The sequence below is a fragment of the Penicillium odoratum genome (assembly GCF_028828045.1).
Source record: "Penicillium odoratum strain IBT 22623 chromosome Unknown utg000002l_segment0_segment0, whole genome shotgun sequence".
Taxonomy (NCBI): Eukaryota; Fungi; Ascomycota; class Eurotiomycetes; order Eurotiales; family Aspergillaceae; genus Penicillium; species Penicillium odoratum.
Genome location: NW_026643144.1, coordinates 1414894 through 1431234, shown reverse-complemented (window position 1 = coordinate 1431234; position 16341 = coordinate 1414894). Strand labels below are relative to the sequence as shown.

The following is a 16341-nucleotide window of genomic DNA, read 5'->3' as shown; positions in this document are numbered from 1 at the left end:
ATATTTATTATAATTTCTATCTTTTCATTTAATTTTTTATTATAAATATTAGTATTTAAGATAGAGGATATACTATATATCTTAAGTATAAATATATATTTCTATAACTTCAATTTATAGACTTTATAATAGTAGGCTAAAAGTAAGTAATATCTATATTATCTATTATTATATACTATAATATTATTTAATTCCTAAAAATTTCTTGATAATAATTTAGAAATAGAGTAGAAATAAAAGATAGAAACTAGAATAGTATTAAAAAATAGTAATCTATTAGGATAACTAAGTAATATTATACATCTAAATTAGGAAAGGTTAACTTTCTTTTATAGATATAGGCAGATAAGGGCCGCTCACGGCTAGCCCTCTAAGGGCTAAGGGTCTACTAAGGGCTAGTAGTACCGGCTCTCTAACTAATATAGGTTAGGCTAAGGGCTAGAGATACTAGCCCTTAAAACGTTTTTAATAAGATCTAAAAGAGAGTATATAAGAGAGAGTATAAGATTAAAGAGAAAAAGAGGGGTTTTATCTAAAGAAAGTCTAGATAAAAGTACGGATAATAGGTATTTACCTATATCTTATATATCTATTTGTATACAGAAGCGCCCTAACTAGCTAATTAGCTTTTATATAATTAATTAGGTGTTTTTAGTTATTATTTATTAAATTTTATCTATTAAAATTTATCAGATTAATAAGGGTTACTGATTTCTATAGAAATAATAAACTCCTAAAATTTCAGGTAGTAGGGTTTTTATATATAAAAACCTATCTCTTAGTAGTAAAAGTATATATTTTATTTATAGTAATTAATAGCAAGAATACTAAAATACTGCATATTTTTTCATAAATTATGCCTAAAAAATGAGCTCCACTTTCACGGGCCTTACAGGCTTTTCTTAGCGGGCCTATCCATAGACAAATCACTTTTTGTCTACCTAGATAGGCCCGCGGGCTGTCCACACAGGCATACCCACGGGCCTGCTAAAGTCTATGCTGGTCTTCTCCTATTATAACCTGACCAGCCCATACCCTAATAATCTATCTATAAATAGGGATATTTTATAAAAATGACATAGAGAAGATAGATAATAGGGTAGGTAGTATATATTTTAACGAAAATAGGGGTAAATTATAGAATTAATTTAGGTAACTTAGTTGTTTATATTAAAAATCAGGTAGAATTAGGCAGTAATAGGCCGAAAAAGCCTATTAGGCTAGGCTTAGGTAGGGGGTCGGCCTAATAGGCTGGCCTATGCTAAAGTCAATATATAAGCTTATATAGAAGCTTCTCCGAGGAGTTTGTAGAAATAATAATAATATAGGTGAAAATAACGTAGTTATGAGTAGTAATAAAAGTGGCAGAAAAAAAATTCTACCGATATACTAGTGACACTTTTGACATTTTGACATTTTCCTAATTTAGAAAAAGGGGATTGATAGTAGCATAAAGGACAGTGACGGTAGAAATTCCTTATAATAATAAATTGGCGTTTTGGAGGCAGTCGTATACTTTTAAAAATAATATGGTAGGGTGACCAGGCCGACCGTGAAATAGTTAACTACGTTATCGCCCGTGCTTAGTCATGCCGGATAAGACACCGCGGCTCTTATCGTAATCTTTTGTCGAAATTCTTCATTTTCACATATTTCCTTTACCATCTTCCCTATTGTCCACCTCCCGATATTTCCCACCTAACCACATACGAAGTCACGATGGGCGTGCAAAGGAAAGTTCGCAAATTTGCCGTCACCAAGCGAGCAATCTCCCAACGTGATGCTCGTCTGTTCGTTTCTTCTCTCTCCTGCTTCAGGCAAGTCGATTGGATTTGCTGCTGACATCCTCTAGCAAAGATGACAAAAGCGATAAGAAAGGCAAACCCACCAATGATGATGTAGTCCGAGAAGCGTATGTTGCTCAAGACTTCACTGAAATTTAGATTAAGCGTCGCCCCACTAACAATGTTGTCTCTAGACCCCAGGCCCCTTCATCGCTCTTTTTTCAATACAATACGGCCCTAGCGCCGCCGTATTCCGTTCTTGTTGATACCAATTTCATATCCCACACCATTCAGCATAAGCTGGATGTCATTCCAACCATGATGGATTGCCTCTATGCCAAGTGTATCCCTGTTATCACTGATTGTGTGCTGGCTGAGCTGGAGAAGCTGGGCCAGAAGTACCGCCTAGCTCTGCGTGTCGCCAAGGATCCCCGGTTCGAGAGAATCAAATGCGACCACCCAGGTACCTATGCTGATGACTGTCTTGTTGACCGGATCATCAAGCATCGCGTCTATATTGTGGCGACCAACGATCGTGATCTTAAGAGGCGGATTCGGTAAGTCATATTACTCTCCATTCTCACTTGAGAGCAAAGCAGAAACTGCAATGGGGACTTTTGTCTGACCATGGAGTGCAGGAAAATACCCGGTGCACCTATAATGAGCGTTGCCCGGGGAAAATATGTCATTGAACGACTACCGGATGCTCCTGAGAAGTGAGGACTCTATTCACGTCCTGATATTTCCTCACGTCCTGATATTTCCACACGTCCTGGGCCAACCTCACTCCCCCACCTTCTGTGATTGTCGCGAAGCGGAGCTGTCACCACATTTCATTGAAGGCCTCTCTTAAGGGTCCAACATGCACTTTAGTATCATCACCGCGTCCGCAGACATCAACCTCTCAACCCGAATCATCGCCAAGTGCCTGGACCAGATCATTGGTCCTAAGTCCAGGTGGATCTGGCCAATTCCTTCATGTTGGCTCTCATCATACCGTACAGCGAATGTCCCAAATGGCACCCGACGGTTCGAACTGTTCTGTGGACCTGGGGTTTTGATCCATCATAGTCTTAATTTTGATTGTACATAAGACAGCCTATTCCTCACCCCTGTGGTGGTATTATGGGACCCTAGAATTGATGTCGTCTCATCCATGGACTAGCAATTTCTTTTCACCTCTAACATTCCCATGCATATCACTTGTTGCCGGATGTATTCCCATTATTTCCGGTTATAAATTATGCAAAAATATTTGTATCAGGGCCTTTGATCGGACTTGAGTTTTTATGTGGGTTTTTACCTCTATATCTACATCTAAATTATACTCTACATGTCCAAAGATTAAAATCAGGCAAAAATCTCATGAAACTGTAAAAAAAAGAGCTGATACTATCTATGTATATATACACGAAATCTCTTATCTTGCGGATCTTAAGAAGCCAACAACTCCACGGCAGTATCCCACCAGTTCAGCGAGACGTTTACCTTCCCGTTCCTGTTCATGGATCCAAGATGCAAGGGCTTCTTGCAAGAGACGATATTCTGGTTCATCTCGGCAAGAACAGAGTCCCACCGTATCAGCATGGATCTTCAGAAACACCGCCATCCATGCGTTGACCAGTTCAAAATCCCTTCTCAGCCTGAGACGAATTGTGAGAGCTCTGACGAAACTGGATAACTCGGAGAAGCCGTCGCGCGCCCGCGGGTCAAGAGAACGAATCTCCAGGTCAGCTCGTGCCGGGGATAGGGATTTGAGATGGTCAATCAAAGCGTCATAATCCCCAGAGTCGTGACCGGACCTGAGGGATTGGGTAATAGTGGATTCAGAACCAACCCCCCTAGTTGGCATCTTGGTCACCCGAGATCGCTCTGCCTCAACGTTGTGAGAAAGAGACCCAGCTTCGGCGATCTCGGCAGCAGTGTCATGGACCGACCCGGGGCGCGCATCACCGAGCAAAGAGGGAAGGAAGAATGGTGCCTTCTCGGGGGCCTTAGGAGCTTCCTTGGGCCGATTGCGTTCCTAAAACGGCGTTAGTGTGAGGATACAGAAAGTATTTTCCAAGGGAAAGCGCCGTGTACCTTAATAGAGTCAAGATGAACCAATGCCTGCCATTTGCTCTTAGGAACCAGACTGAGAGTAAGCATATCTTGCCGCAACTGTTCACTTGTCAGCACGGGTCCTTCTGCCTCCTCTGGCTCAGGGGCCTCCATAAAAGCTGCCTCGACAAGACCCGCGCCGCTCTCGCCAGATGTTGTTGGCACACCAACATCCTCAATGAGATCCTCGTCCAGATTTTTGGTGGACACGGGCATGAACAGGCTACGGTTACTCCAGAGGCTAATGCCGATGCTTCCAGCATGTGCTGTAGCCAGGAACTCTCCAGTGGATGACATCGCAAGTGAGACACATGTGTTAGAAACGCGAAAGATGTCGATGAGATGCCCAGTGGGCAAGTCCCAAATCCGTACCACGGAGTCCATAGAAGCCGCAATGATCCACCGGCCATCATTGGAGAAAATGAAATCATTTACTTGACCCACGCAGCCCCAGAATTCACGCACTAACTTGTGGGTTTCAAGATCAACCACACGAATAGAGAGGTCGTCGCAGCTGAAGGCGACAAGTTCGCTGGTCTTGCTGTAACGAATTCCAGTCACCGCTGCCATTGGATTCCAATCCAATTCATCAATTAAAGAGCCCGAGAGCAGATCCCAAAACTGAAAAAGAAATGTAATGTAAGTATGGTCTGCACGAAAAAGGGGTATAGTTCGAAGAAGGCTTCACCTTGACCTTGCCATCCAGGCCACAACTGATAACGGTTCGGTTGAGATTATCAATCATCAATCCAGTCACTGACTTGCTATGTCTTGCATTTTCAAGGCGCGAGGAAGCAAATACCGAATCGCTACCTCCCTGCACCTTCGTGGCGCGAGACTTGGCCCCCCGGGACGGGAAGCTCTGCCTATGTTGCCCAGATTGCAAGTTAAACAAATCGATGGATCCCCCTGCTGATCCAATGACTGCAAATGTTCCACATTGGGACACAGCCACGCTCTATAGAATATCTCGATCAGTCGAAATCCGGGGGTCCGGGGGTTTGGGGGATGCAAACATACCTTCACTTCCGTTCCATCACTTGTTGCAAATGCCCAACGACCGGCCTTCTTCTTTCCCCAGAACCAAGTACGCGCATACTTGTCCCCTCGATGGCCGGTAACGACGCTCTCCCATCCGGTGGAGTTGGAAGATTCGGTGTTAGTGAACTTGGGGTTCGACCAGATGGGGCCTGAAGTGGTGATGCCCATACCTGCATCTCGGTTTAGGGAACAGGCAATACAAGTTACCTCAGGGGCTTTGAGAGGATCGACCACCGAGCTTGATGGATCGGAGGGACCCAGTTTCTTCGACTTGCGCTCCACACTACCTTGCGAAATCTCGGCGTGCTGACTATCCTTGCGTAAGCTCAGTCCCCAGAGACTGCAATCCTTGCTTGCACTGAGAAGCCACTTTCCACCAGAGTCGGATCCATCGGAGGCGGCAGGTAAGAATTCTAGGGCGCTGACGGCAGCAGAGTGCCCACCTCGTACATGGAGTGGCCGAGGTGTCGGCGAGAAGGGTGTCTCGTCAAATATCCATGTTTTCAAGGCATTGTCGTCTCCCGATGACACGAGTACTGGCTGTCCGTCCAAGAACTCGACGCGATTCACACCCGTGCTATTGTCTCGGTTTGCTACGCGGTGAGCTCCACGCAGGATGCCAGCCACCCGACCTCCATCGTTCAAATCCCACATGGTAATATCACCGCTTCCACTCGCGGCAGTAGCCATGACACCGGCTTTTCGGCCATCGTGACCTGCCCCTAGACCATCACTGCGGAACGTGATCGATGTTACCGGAAGAACGCGTGCCGAGGAAGTCCGGAGAGGCAATACTAGCTGGCCCGAGTCAATGTTGTAGACCGACAAAGCACCGCTCTTGTGGGCAATGGCCAGTAGAGACAAAGCAGGGGTTGGATGGATCGCCGTGACTGGTCCGGAATCCGACGATGGTGTGGGTAACGTGTGCAGCAGCTTCCCACTCCGGATATTCCAGATATCCACGGCCCCATCCATACGCCCAACGAATATCTTGTTAAGATATGTTGGCATGTTACACAATAGTCCTGTGTAGATGGGTTCGCCCGCAGAGCCTGGGTTTCCTCGCGGTCGTAGACTGGCATAGTGTTCCCAGCTTCCCGTCTTCCACACTTCAAGACCACCTGTCCAGCAGCCAACGACCCACGAACCGAACACCACTAAGCGTTCAATCGGGCCATCTAAATTAGGGCTCTCCAGAGACGCGACACGTTTACCACGCTTGAACACCCAAACCCCTCCAGGGGAACGGGGACGTAGGTAGCCCCATGCAGCGAGTACTTTATCCTGCCAGGCACATGTCGCCGTGATGAACTCTGGGGTTTGTGGCCGACTCAAGAAGATCAGGTTCAAGCCCCGTCTCAGATCATAGGTCTGTAGCGTATGACCTACCGATGTCGTGATCTGATAAGTTGACTTTCCTAGGCGAACACTAGTGAATGGCACTGAAGTCGGAGACACCAGTCCCAATGTCTTTATTAAGAAACTTGTTAGTAAGAGTACCTTCAGAGGGAAATGCTGGGAGAAGATCAGTCCTATGAACATACCCGGAAAGGAGCAAAAATTTTGGACCCCTCACGCTGGTTGGCTACCCTCTTTTCTTTGCTGAGAGTTTTCTTCTGCCTCTTAGCCAGAGGCAGATCGAAGGTATCATTTGTCAAGGCCGGCATGATGATGTGGAAAGAGGGTAGCCTTGAAGATGAGCTAGTACGATATTTTCGATTTCTTTTTTTTTTCTGCCGGGCGGAACCCCTTTGGGGGATCCGCATCTTCAAACGGAGTATGGAGTACATGTAGCTAAGATACTCCTTATATGTAATTTGGATTATTCATTGTTTATGTGGATTTTTACTATTTATTGGCACCTTGAATATATTCTACCTAGGTATCTACCTACGTATCTGACTGGGTTTATATTTTTCAAGAGCCCTAAATGTATGACTCTAGTTATATAACTGAAATTAACATTACATAGTAATACATATATAAAGGCAGAAAAATAAATAGAAAAAGAACAAGATAAAGGAAAATAATAAGAAATAAGAAAAGAAAAAGAATGAAAACGTGAAAATCAAAGCAGCATAAACTCGAGGAGATCTTATGAATTTACTGAAATAAGATGTTGTCTTTAACTTTCGCCAAAAATGTTCGGTTTCGTGCATGAACTTTTAGCTGCAACTCTCCGCCTAGATTTCCGCAGTTCTTGTGAACCCTCTTCCCCACATCTACAATTTATCGAAATGCCTTCAGTTTACCCATCCATGCAAATCTAAGGGTAATTGATGGTATTGATCTCCGGAGAGAATCCCTCCCCTCCCCCCAAAACTCCCCCTCTAACTTAATCCCGAATCGATTCCTCGATCCTTCCTTCCCATATATTCTGGCCAACCGCTCGGTGTGATGGAACCAGACAATTGCCAAGGGAGCGCCTCATCTGCTGACATGGGATCGTCAAAGGGTGTCTTCGAACAGATCTTGGGTTCAGGCTCCCCGCTGGCCTCCGTAGATCCGGAGCAGAAAGAGATCCCGCCAACGGAACCCTTGACTTCAAACCGACATCATGGCCAGCATTCACCCATGAAGTCTAGTCGAGTGGACACGGCCCCGGATGCTCGTTCGGGCCCGCGCTTTGGCAATGCCAACCGCTCGTCGAGCCGCACCCCCCGACGATTTAGCGGAAGTACGGCGGCAAGCTCTATCAGTGAATTGGAGCCCAGTGGGACCAAATTGTGGAGGATTGGCGTCTGTGCCTTAGATGTGAAAGCTCGCAGCAAGCCCAGCCAGAACATTCTTACTCGGCTCCAAGCCAAGGGTGAGTTTGAGGTGATTGTTTTTGGAGATAAGGTGATCCTGGATGAAGAGGTAGAGAACTGGCCAGTGTGTGATTTTCTCATCGCCTTCTTCTCGGATGGATTTCCCCTTGATAAATCCATCGCCTACGCCAAACTCCGGAAGCCAATCTGTGTCAATGATTTGCCGATGCAAAAGGTTTTATGGGATCGAAGATTGTGCCTGAGAATTCTAGACCAAATGGGAGTTCCCACACCCCAGAGAGTCGAGGTGAATCGCGATGGTGGGCCAGTTCTGGAGTCATCGGACCTCGCTCAGCACATATACCGGCTGACAGGTGTCAAGTTGGAGGGCCCCGAAGATGGCACGGGTGGCGGTGCTCCGAGGACCCAGCAGGTATCCATGTCGGAGGATGGCGAGGCGCTGATAGTGGATGGTAAAGTCTTCAGGAAGCCCTTTGTGGAGAAGCCCGTGAACGGGGAAGACCATAATATCCATATCTACTTCCCCAACGATCAACAGTATGGCGGTGGTGGACGGAGGCTTTTCCGAAAGGTCGGGAACAAAAGTTCGGAGTACGATGCCAGCCTCTCTGTGCCTCGCTCCGTCACGGAGACTGAGACAAGTTACCTATACGAGCAGTTCCTTCGGGTGGATAATGCAGAAGACGTGAAGGCGTATACAGTGGGCCCCGACTTTTGTCACGCTGAGACACGTAAGTCACCCGTCGTTGATGGGCTCGTCCGGCGAAATACCCACGGTAAAGAACTACGCTATATCACTCAATTGAGCAAAGAAGAAGCTGCAATTGCGTCGAAGATATCGAACGGATTCGGTCAGAGAATTTGCGGCTTTGATATGCTTCGTGTTGGGGATAAGAGCTATGTGATCGATGTGAATGGCTGGAGTTTTGTCAAGGACAACAACGATTACTATGACAAATGTGCTCAGATTTTGCGTGACACCTTCTGGACCGAGATGCGCAAGGTTGAGGGCTCGATGGAGCTTTCGGAACCCCCTTCCCCGGACCTGGGTCAATCCAGAAGAAGTACGGCGGGCTCTCATCGACAAGCATTGAAGACATTGCTGAAGTCACCAAGTACATCCCGCCTCTATGGTAATCAGCATGCTCCTAGATCCCAAGACGCTCCCCCTTCAGATGTATCGACCGGTGCTCCTTCTTTGGCATCCTCATCCGGGCTAGAGAGCGCCGAACCTACCGTGAATTTGAGCAGCATAAACTCGCGAGAATGCCATTCAGACCCTCGTGGCTATAGTCCTTCCAATACAAAGTCACCGGCTGTTTCCCTTCACCAAGCCAGCGAAGGAACCTTGCCGCCCCTTCCGGCTTCGAAACACTCCTGGAAACTCAAGGGAATGGTAGCAGTGATCCGGCATGCCGATCGCACGCCCAAGCAAAAATTCAAGTTTACCTTCCACAGTCAGCCTTTTGTGGATCTTCTGAAGGGACACCAAGAGGAGGTGGTCATCAAGGGAGCAGCGGCGCTCTCTAGCGTTTCCGATGCCGTGAAACTGGCATTGGAACAAGGTCTCGAAGATATAGACAAGTTGAATCTTCTTCGTGTATCCCTGGAGAAGAAGGGCGGATGGCCTGGCACAAAAGTGCAAATCAAGCCCATGTTCCGGAGGCGTAGGCCCGAGGAAATGCGGGATCAAGTTTCATCTCCAGTATCCCCATCGGCACCAGGCAAAAACGTGTCTGAAGAACCCCCCTCGCCTATACTAAGTGAAGCCGGGCAAGACGGCGAGGCATTGCGCGGCTCCCAAACACGCAGCGATTCGATCTCCGGCCCAACATTCTCTCGATTTTCAGCCGTGGAGAATGATTTGATCTTGGATAAGCTCCAGCTGATAATCAAATGGGGAGGGGAACCTACACACGCAGCACGCTATCAATCACAGGATCTGGGGTTGAATATGCGCGATGATCTTAAGCTGATGAATAAGGAGGCTCTCAATAATGTCCGTCTTTTTACCAGCTCCGAGCGCCGAGTGAGCACAAGTGGTAAGTGGGATCTTTCCCTCTGCGGGCTCGCCTTTTTCTCCGTTGTAATTCTACTGACAAGATTGGTTAGCTCAAATTTGGGCTTGCTCCTTTTTGGACCAGAAAGAAATCCCAGTAGACCTCATTCAAGTTCGAAAGGATCTGCTTGATGACTCTAATGCCGCGAAAGATGTCATGGATAAAGTGAAAAAGAAGCTGAAGCTGCTCCTGAGGGAGGGATCTGCCCCTTCACAGTTCACATGGCCCAAGGATACTAACATCCCAGAACCATCTGTCGTTCTTTCTACGGTGGTGGAATTGATGAAGTTCCATCGCAGTGTCATGCGTCATAATTTTGCTAAGTTGGATCCCTCATTGCAGAGTGCCGAGGACCCCAGCCAGCCTGATTCTCAACCCGACCAACCCCATATCGCCAATGTCCAAGGGCGATGGTGTGCGGGAGAAGACCCCCGCCTCTTCAAAGAGCGATGGGAGAAGCTATTTACCGAGTTCTGCGATACCGAAAAAGTGGACCCTAGCAAATTGTCTGAACTTTACGATAGCATGAAGTTCGATGCCCTGCACAATCGACAATTCCTGGAATGGGTCTTTATGCCACCAGACAGCGACCGGGATGATGATGATAAGAGCAGCGTCAAGAGCAGGAGTCCAACCAAGTCCGATTCAATTGCAGAAAGTAAGAATGGAACAGAAACCGGGAATGAGAAACCCGAAGAACGTCCAGAGAACCCTACACTCGCCCAGCGCTTTGGCTTGAAAAAACGATTCCAGGCACTCGAGCCTCTACCTCACCTCCGGGCCCTGGACGATTCCTACGACCATTATTTCAAGCTTTATCCTGGCTCCAATTCCAACAAATGCAAGATGGATGAGCGTCTGTCCAAGCTCCGGGAGCTATACAAGCTGGCTAAAGTTCTATTCGACTACGTCACGCCCCAAGAATATGGCATCACGGACAGCGAGAAACTTGAAATAGGTCTTCTCACATCTCTGCCCCTTCTCCAAGAGATTGTCCGAGATCTAGAAGAAGTCCAGGCTTCTTCCGATGCGAAATCCTTTTTCTACTTCACCAAGGAGTCACATATCTACACACTTTTGAATTGCATCCTCGAAGGTGGCATCCAGACCAAGATCTCTCGCAGCACCATTCCAGAACTCGATTACCTCTCCCAGATCTGCTTCGAACTCTACGAGGCCCGGGACAGCGAGTCCGACGTCAACTCATACTCCATTCGTATCTCCATCAGCCCCGGGTGTCATGCCTTCGATCCCCTAGACGTGCAACTCGACTCCCGGCATGCGATCGGATGCGCTCCACGACGCAGTTTGACGGCACATCAGGATTGGAAAGAGGTGATTGAGACCCTCAAAGCAAAATTCGACACGTAAGTCTCCACTTTCATACTAACCTGGCCTGACCTGACCTTCTTTTCTTCCATACAGAGTCAAACTTCCCAAGTCTTTTATTGCTGTGAATCTGAGTGACAAACATGTGTCCTCTCAACCTGGAGAACAAGATAATTTTAGCTAGAGCCTGGGTTGATATGGTGTTTTCCGTTCCCATAGACTGTACCTATATCTCTCTATTGTACAATCTTGCACATTTCTATATTAATTCGAAATGATTAAATACGTTTGCTTCTATTAAATGTATATGTCACCGTTTTTGAGCCTTGGTCCTTTTTATGCACTCTGACACATTGGGGTCCACAGCAACCCCACCAAATTGGCTTATCGATAATAGATCCGATACAACATGGTATTTACAATCCACACCCTACTTTCCCAAAAATGAGCCCAACTTCATTTGACTGGACCACTGAGGTGTGTACAGCCGAGGCAAAGGGGGAAATCTTGCAATGTACCTCTCATACCGGAGCCCAAGGGCATATCGATTTCATCAACATCATCGGGGTTCTGTCTTCTACCTCTTCGTCCAGGTACCAGGTGCTATTCTTTGTGAGACCAGAAAGTGAAAATGACGAGGGACTCGGGTACCTGGAGACAACAAACATCCCATCACTGCCGCCTTCGTTGTCATCGTTCGTTGTAACGCTTCCAGATCATCTTCGACACCTCGAGCCCGTGCAGGTCATCATATCAACCCTATCGGGCACAGGAACAGCCCAGACGGTGTACCGAGATATTTTGTCACCATTTCTCTCCCATCTAAGTATCAAACATCAGGTCCACGAAACGCAGTCCACGCAGACGATCAGCGAATTATCTGAATCCCGATTCCTAGAGCGCGCCTGCTCGGGAACCCCTCAGACCATCATTCTCCTTTCTGGAGACGGGGGTCTTGTTGACATCCTCGATGTTTTCTACAAGTCTACTCGGGCCATCCAAGTGCCCCCGCATATCGCTCTCGTCCCTTGTGGGACCGGTAATGCCATGGCGAGCTCTATTGGACTACGATCAGGACCAGCCTCAAGTCTCAAAGCATTGCTCTTCGGTCAACCATTTCCCATTCCCATCTTTGCGGCGACATTCTCTCCCGGGAGTCAACTCGTCGTTGATGAGGGGCGTAAGAGGGTGCCTGTAAATTCTGAACCCGATGCTTCTCATTGCACCATCTACGGCGCCGTTGTGGCAAGTTGGGGACTACATGCCGCGCTGGTTGCAGACAGCGATACAGTGGAATATCGTAAATTTGGGTCTGAACGGTTCAAGATGGCAGCCAAAGAACTTTTGTACCCTTCAGACGGCACCGAGCCTCATCGATTCCAAGGCAAGATCACTTTTCTGAATGCACATGGTCAGGAAGAAAAGATCAAGGATGACGAACATATGTACGTCTTAGCTAGTCTTGTTCCCCGACTGGAGAAAGACTTTCTCATCTCACCGGATTCGGAGCCGTTGGATGGGCAGATGCGACTCTTACGCTTCGGTCCCCTCCCAGCGGAGGAAGCGATGCGCCTTATGACGCTAGCTTACCAAGGAGGTCAACATGTGCAGCAGAAGATAGTCACTTATGCAGCAGTTGAGAAGATCCGAATCGAGTTGCAGGAAGACATAGAACGATGGAGACGAGTGTGTATCGATGGTAAAATTGTCGCGGTAGACAAAGGGGGGTGGATGGAACTACACAAGGAAACCCGACAACTTCTACAGATCGTCAAACCATGAATCTGGACATGCACATACGTCACTAAGTATCTTTCATGTCAAAACATATATATCTACCTCTAGGCTATAATGTAACTCTGTATATCTTGTATATTGATTTGGTCACGCAATGATCGACCGCCGCAATCTGCCATCCGCCGAACCCTACCAATTACATATTTCCCCCATTCTTGCACCTTTTTCTAAATGAAAGCAAATCAGTCATGCTATTAAAACTGCAAGATCATATCCGCTTCAGATAATGGACCCGGCCGCTTTCGATGTTAATCACGCCTCGAACGTATTCATCTTCACAAACGCCAGACCGAGCGGTCGCCGATTCCCGCTCCAAGGGCGCGTCCCGCTTCTACACCCTCGCTGGGTGGCGTCAGAGCCTGGGGATTCCAAATCTGGCTCCAGAAATGTTGTTGACTTATCAAAAAGGCAGTGTACGAGTTGGAGAGGTCGTCAGGTTCGTTCCATCTGGGTCTCTTTCTCTCGAACCTCCATGGTTTTAGCCCGCTTGCTTCCGGGGTGAACCATCCGCGGGTTCATGGACGAAACCGTGAAGGCTGACGAGCGTAACTCAATAGATACACTTTAACATATACACCAGCAGCCGATCCCATTTTACCTCTCCCCGCACAACTTTACGTTAGGGTGAAAAATGCCTCGGCCATTCCATTGCGAGCCGCATATCTCCATGGACCGTACACCCTCTACGCATCCTGCTATCCATCTACATTCGACCCCAACAGCAAATATAATGAACAAGAATCGGACGGCACGCCGCAATTTGAACCGTATCTCAAAGCCGGTGGAAACTGGGATGCGACTATCAAGTTACCAACATCCTTCGGAGGCTCTCACGATCTCGCTGCTCGTCAGCCGGAGCCGAATGGCCCTTCCACGGTGACTTGGATTATTGAGATTGTGTCTCAGGTGATATTCTCCAATAGCGCAGCTGTTCACTTTGAACTGCTTGTCGCTCGTGACGCCAAATCCTTGGAGTTTTTCTCGTCCAGCGGGACGTCAGCGGCCGCAATGGGCCCCCCCGGCAAGCTACAGGATCACTGGATGCCAGAGACCAAGGGCCTGCAAGTAATGGCTACGACGGGGGTTTTTTCGAAGTCTATAACACTACGTGTGGATGATACAAGCAGCCTGTGGAACAGCCCACCGTTGCCGTCAAAAACCAGTCCGGTTGAGATCGACTCGGGGATTGGAACCCACCCTGTTGAACCAGAAGAGCCAAGGCGTGTGGCCGAAACCCCCTCTATTCCGACAAAGAAGCGGATTCATTTGGTTGTTGTGACACATGGCTTGCATAGTAATTTAGGCGCAGATATGCTCTATCTCAAGGAAAGCATCGATGCAGCCACGAACAAAGCCAAGATGAGAAAGAATCAACGGGATATCAAGGAAGATGACGAGGACGTCGTTGTTCGGGGATTCTCAGGCAATGCGGTTCGCACCGAACGTGGCATCCAGTATCTTGGAAAACGCCTGGCCAAGTATGTCTTGTTGATGACATACCCCGACCAACCCTATTTTCCTCTGAAGGGTCCTAAGTCCAAAACATTCCCTCGTCCTTTTAGTTCTCGAAAAGGTGAGGATGATCTCTCCTCGGATCCTCGTGGTTTTGTGGACCAAGGTGGCATTGCTTGTGAGAATGACCATGCCTACCAGATCACCAGCATTAGTTTTATTGGACACTCTCTTGGTGGCCTGGTTCAAACATATGCCATCGCATATATTCACAAACACTCTCCCCATTTCTTTGAGCAGATCAGACCGGTCAATTTCATTGCCCTTGCAACGCCCTTTCTAGGCCTTAGCAATGAGAATCCCATGTATGTTCGATTTGCCCTGGACTTTGGCCTGGTTGGTCGAACAGGACAGGATCTTGGACTTAGCTGGACGGCACCAAAGGTACGAAGCGGCTGGGGTGCCATTATTGGCGGGCGAGGTGACTCAAGCAAAGACCAAAGCAGCCCCGACCCAGGGTCCAAGCCGCTCCTGAGAATCCTGCCCTGTGGACCCGCTCATGAGGCTTTGCGGAAGTTTCAGCATCGTACTGTGTACTCGAATGTGGTCAATGATGGCATTGTTCCCCTGCGAACCTCTTGTTTGCTCTTCTTGGACTGGAGGGGCCTTGATCGCGTGGAGAAGGCGAGAAGAGACAACGGTATTGTTGGAACCATGGCGGAATGGGGCTGGGCAGAGTTAACTGGAGCCAATTCCAAGTCCCCCCAAATTGCTCGTGCTGGTGAACTACCCAGACTGGCAGATGTTGCTTCTTCATTGGATGAGCATGAAACCCTGCCTCAGGAAGACCCGTCCTCTCCTGCTCAGAATCAATTTTTGGGATCGACAAGACATCCTTCACAACACAGTCAAGTGCCAGATGTCGGACCCAAGGAGAACGTCTCTGAAAACGCCTCTTTTGGTCCTCTCAGCACATTCTTCTCATTGTTCCGTGCCAAGGAGACCAAGCCCCACCCGCGGCCGAAGCATACCAAAATCTATAAGCGTAGCCAGACTCTCGCGTCATTTGATGCTAACGAAGGTTCCGTTCCATCAGTTAGGGGACCTTCCCTATATGAAGATGAAGAGGGACTGCATACGCCGCCGAAGACCACCTTTTTTGAGTCGGCAGGCGACTTGTTGATGCCGCCTTTGCCCCCCAGCGAATTCATCCTTGACCCTTCAGCCCGCCCGCGAACTATCTTTCATGATCGAATTTATCATCCAGACGATGTACCGCCCCCTTTACCCGTGAAACGACGCACTATTGCGTTTAGCTCCTCACAGGATAAGAGCACGAATGCACCCCCTGCGGCTACCCAACTCCCGTCCAAATCTGGGGTCCCCACCAATCTTGGGGAGAGCGGATTAAAGGTCGAGGAGAAGATTGCCCGTGCCTATCACCGCGATTTGACCTGGCGCAAGGTACTTGTGCGCCTCGAGCCCGACGCTCATAACAACATTATAGTACGACGTATGTTCACAAATGCTTACGGGTGGCCTGTCGTGAAACACTTGGTTGATACGCACTTTGGGCATACCGAGGCCGTGGAGACGGATGATGTGTTGCAACAGAATATTGAGCGGGCCAAATCGCCCGGTATTGGACCGACAAGCTCCGGTGACGAAGTTGAAGGTCAATGTGACGAACATGACCACGACCACCATCAAGATCCAGAACAGACACCTCGCATGGGACCGGATCAGCTTCACAATTTTCCGGGGCCTCCACACCTCTCGGCGCATCCCCATGACACATTCCCATTCGAATATGAATCACACAAAACGACGAGCACCAATGGACAGTCGCACGATACCGAGGTTTCTCGACCGGATTCAGCGCGTTGGACAGATCGCCAGGTTGATGAAGATGATGCTTGTGAGTCTGGGCTCGACGAGACAGATGAGACTGGATTTCGTTGGTCCCCCACATTACGGCCATGAACGCCCCTGTGGATAGAGGATTGT

At 48.2% G+C, this 16341-nt stretch overlaps 5 protein-coding genes across 5 annotated transcripts; 4 read left to right on the top strand and 1 right to left on the bottom strand.

The window, feature by feature from the left end:
• Nucleotides 1-1719: 1719 nt before the first annotated feature.
• Nucleotides 1720-2504, top strand: N7520_002561 (rRNA-processing FCF1 family protein; the record flags this gene model as incomplete). The annotated part of the gene is made up of 4 exons (XM_057136496.1): nucleotides 1720-1790; nucleotides 1853-1912; nucleotides 1979-2341; nucleotides 2423-2504. The coding sequence occupies 4 exons, from the start codon at nucleotides 1720-1722 to the stop codon at nucleotides 2502-2504; spliced, it is 576 nt and encodes a 191-aa protein (XP_056999182.1).
• A 700-nt stretch (nucleotides 2505-3204) lies between these two features.
• On the bottom strand, nucleotides 3205-6592 carry N7520_002560 (rRNA-processing protein UTP21; the record flags this gene model as incomplete). The annotated part of the gene is made up of 5 exons (XM_057136495.1): nucleotides 3205-3807; nucleotides 3867-4505; nucleotides 4573-4842; nucleotides 4905-6395; nucleotides 6470-6592. The coding sequence occupies 5 exons, from the start codon at nucleotides 6590-6592 to the stop codon at nucleotides 3205-3207; spliced, it is 3126 nt and encodes a 1041-aa protein (XP_056999181.1).
• A 772-nt stretch (nucleotides 6593-7364) lies between these two features.
• Nucleotides 7365-11127, top strand: N7520_002559 (inositol polyphosphate kinase VIP1; the record flags this gene model as incomplete). Its single annotated transcript, XM_057136494.1, has 2 exons — nucleotides 7365-9738; nucleotides 9809-11127. The coding sequence occupies 2 exons, from the start codon at nucleotides 7365-7367 to the stop codon at nucleotides 11125-11127; spliced, it is 3693 nt and encodes a 1230-aa protein (XP_056999180.1).
• Nucleotides 11128-11529: 402 nt separating this feature from the next.
• Nucleotides 11530-12867, top strand: N7520_002558 (diacylglycerol/lipid kinase family protein; the record flags this gene model as incomplete). Its single annotated transcript, XM_057136493.1, has 1 exon — nucleotides 11530-12867. One exon carries the CDS (start codon nucleotides 11530-11532, stop codon nucleotides 12865-12867), a length of 1338 nt encoding a protein of 445 aa, XP_056999179.1.
• A 260-nt stretch (nucleotides 12868-13127) lies between these two features.
• N7520_002557 (lipase ROG1 family protein) lies at nucleotides 13128-16317 on the top strand (the record flags this gene model as incomplete). The annotated part of the gene is made up of 2 exons (XM_057136492.1): nucleotides 13128-13318; nucleotides 13440-16317. The coding sequence occupies 2 exons, from the start codon at nucleotides 13128-13130 to the stop codon at nucleotides 16315-16317; spliced, it is 3069 nt and encodes a 1022-aa protein (XP_056999178.1).
• Between the last annotated feature and the right edge of the window lie 24 nt (nucleotides 16318-16341).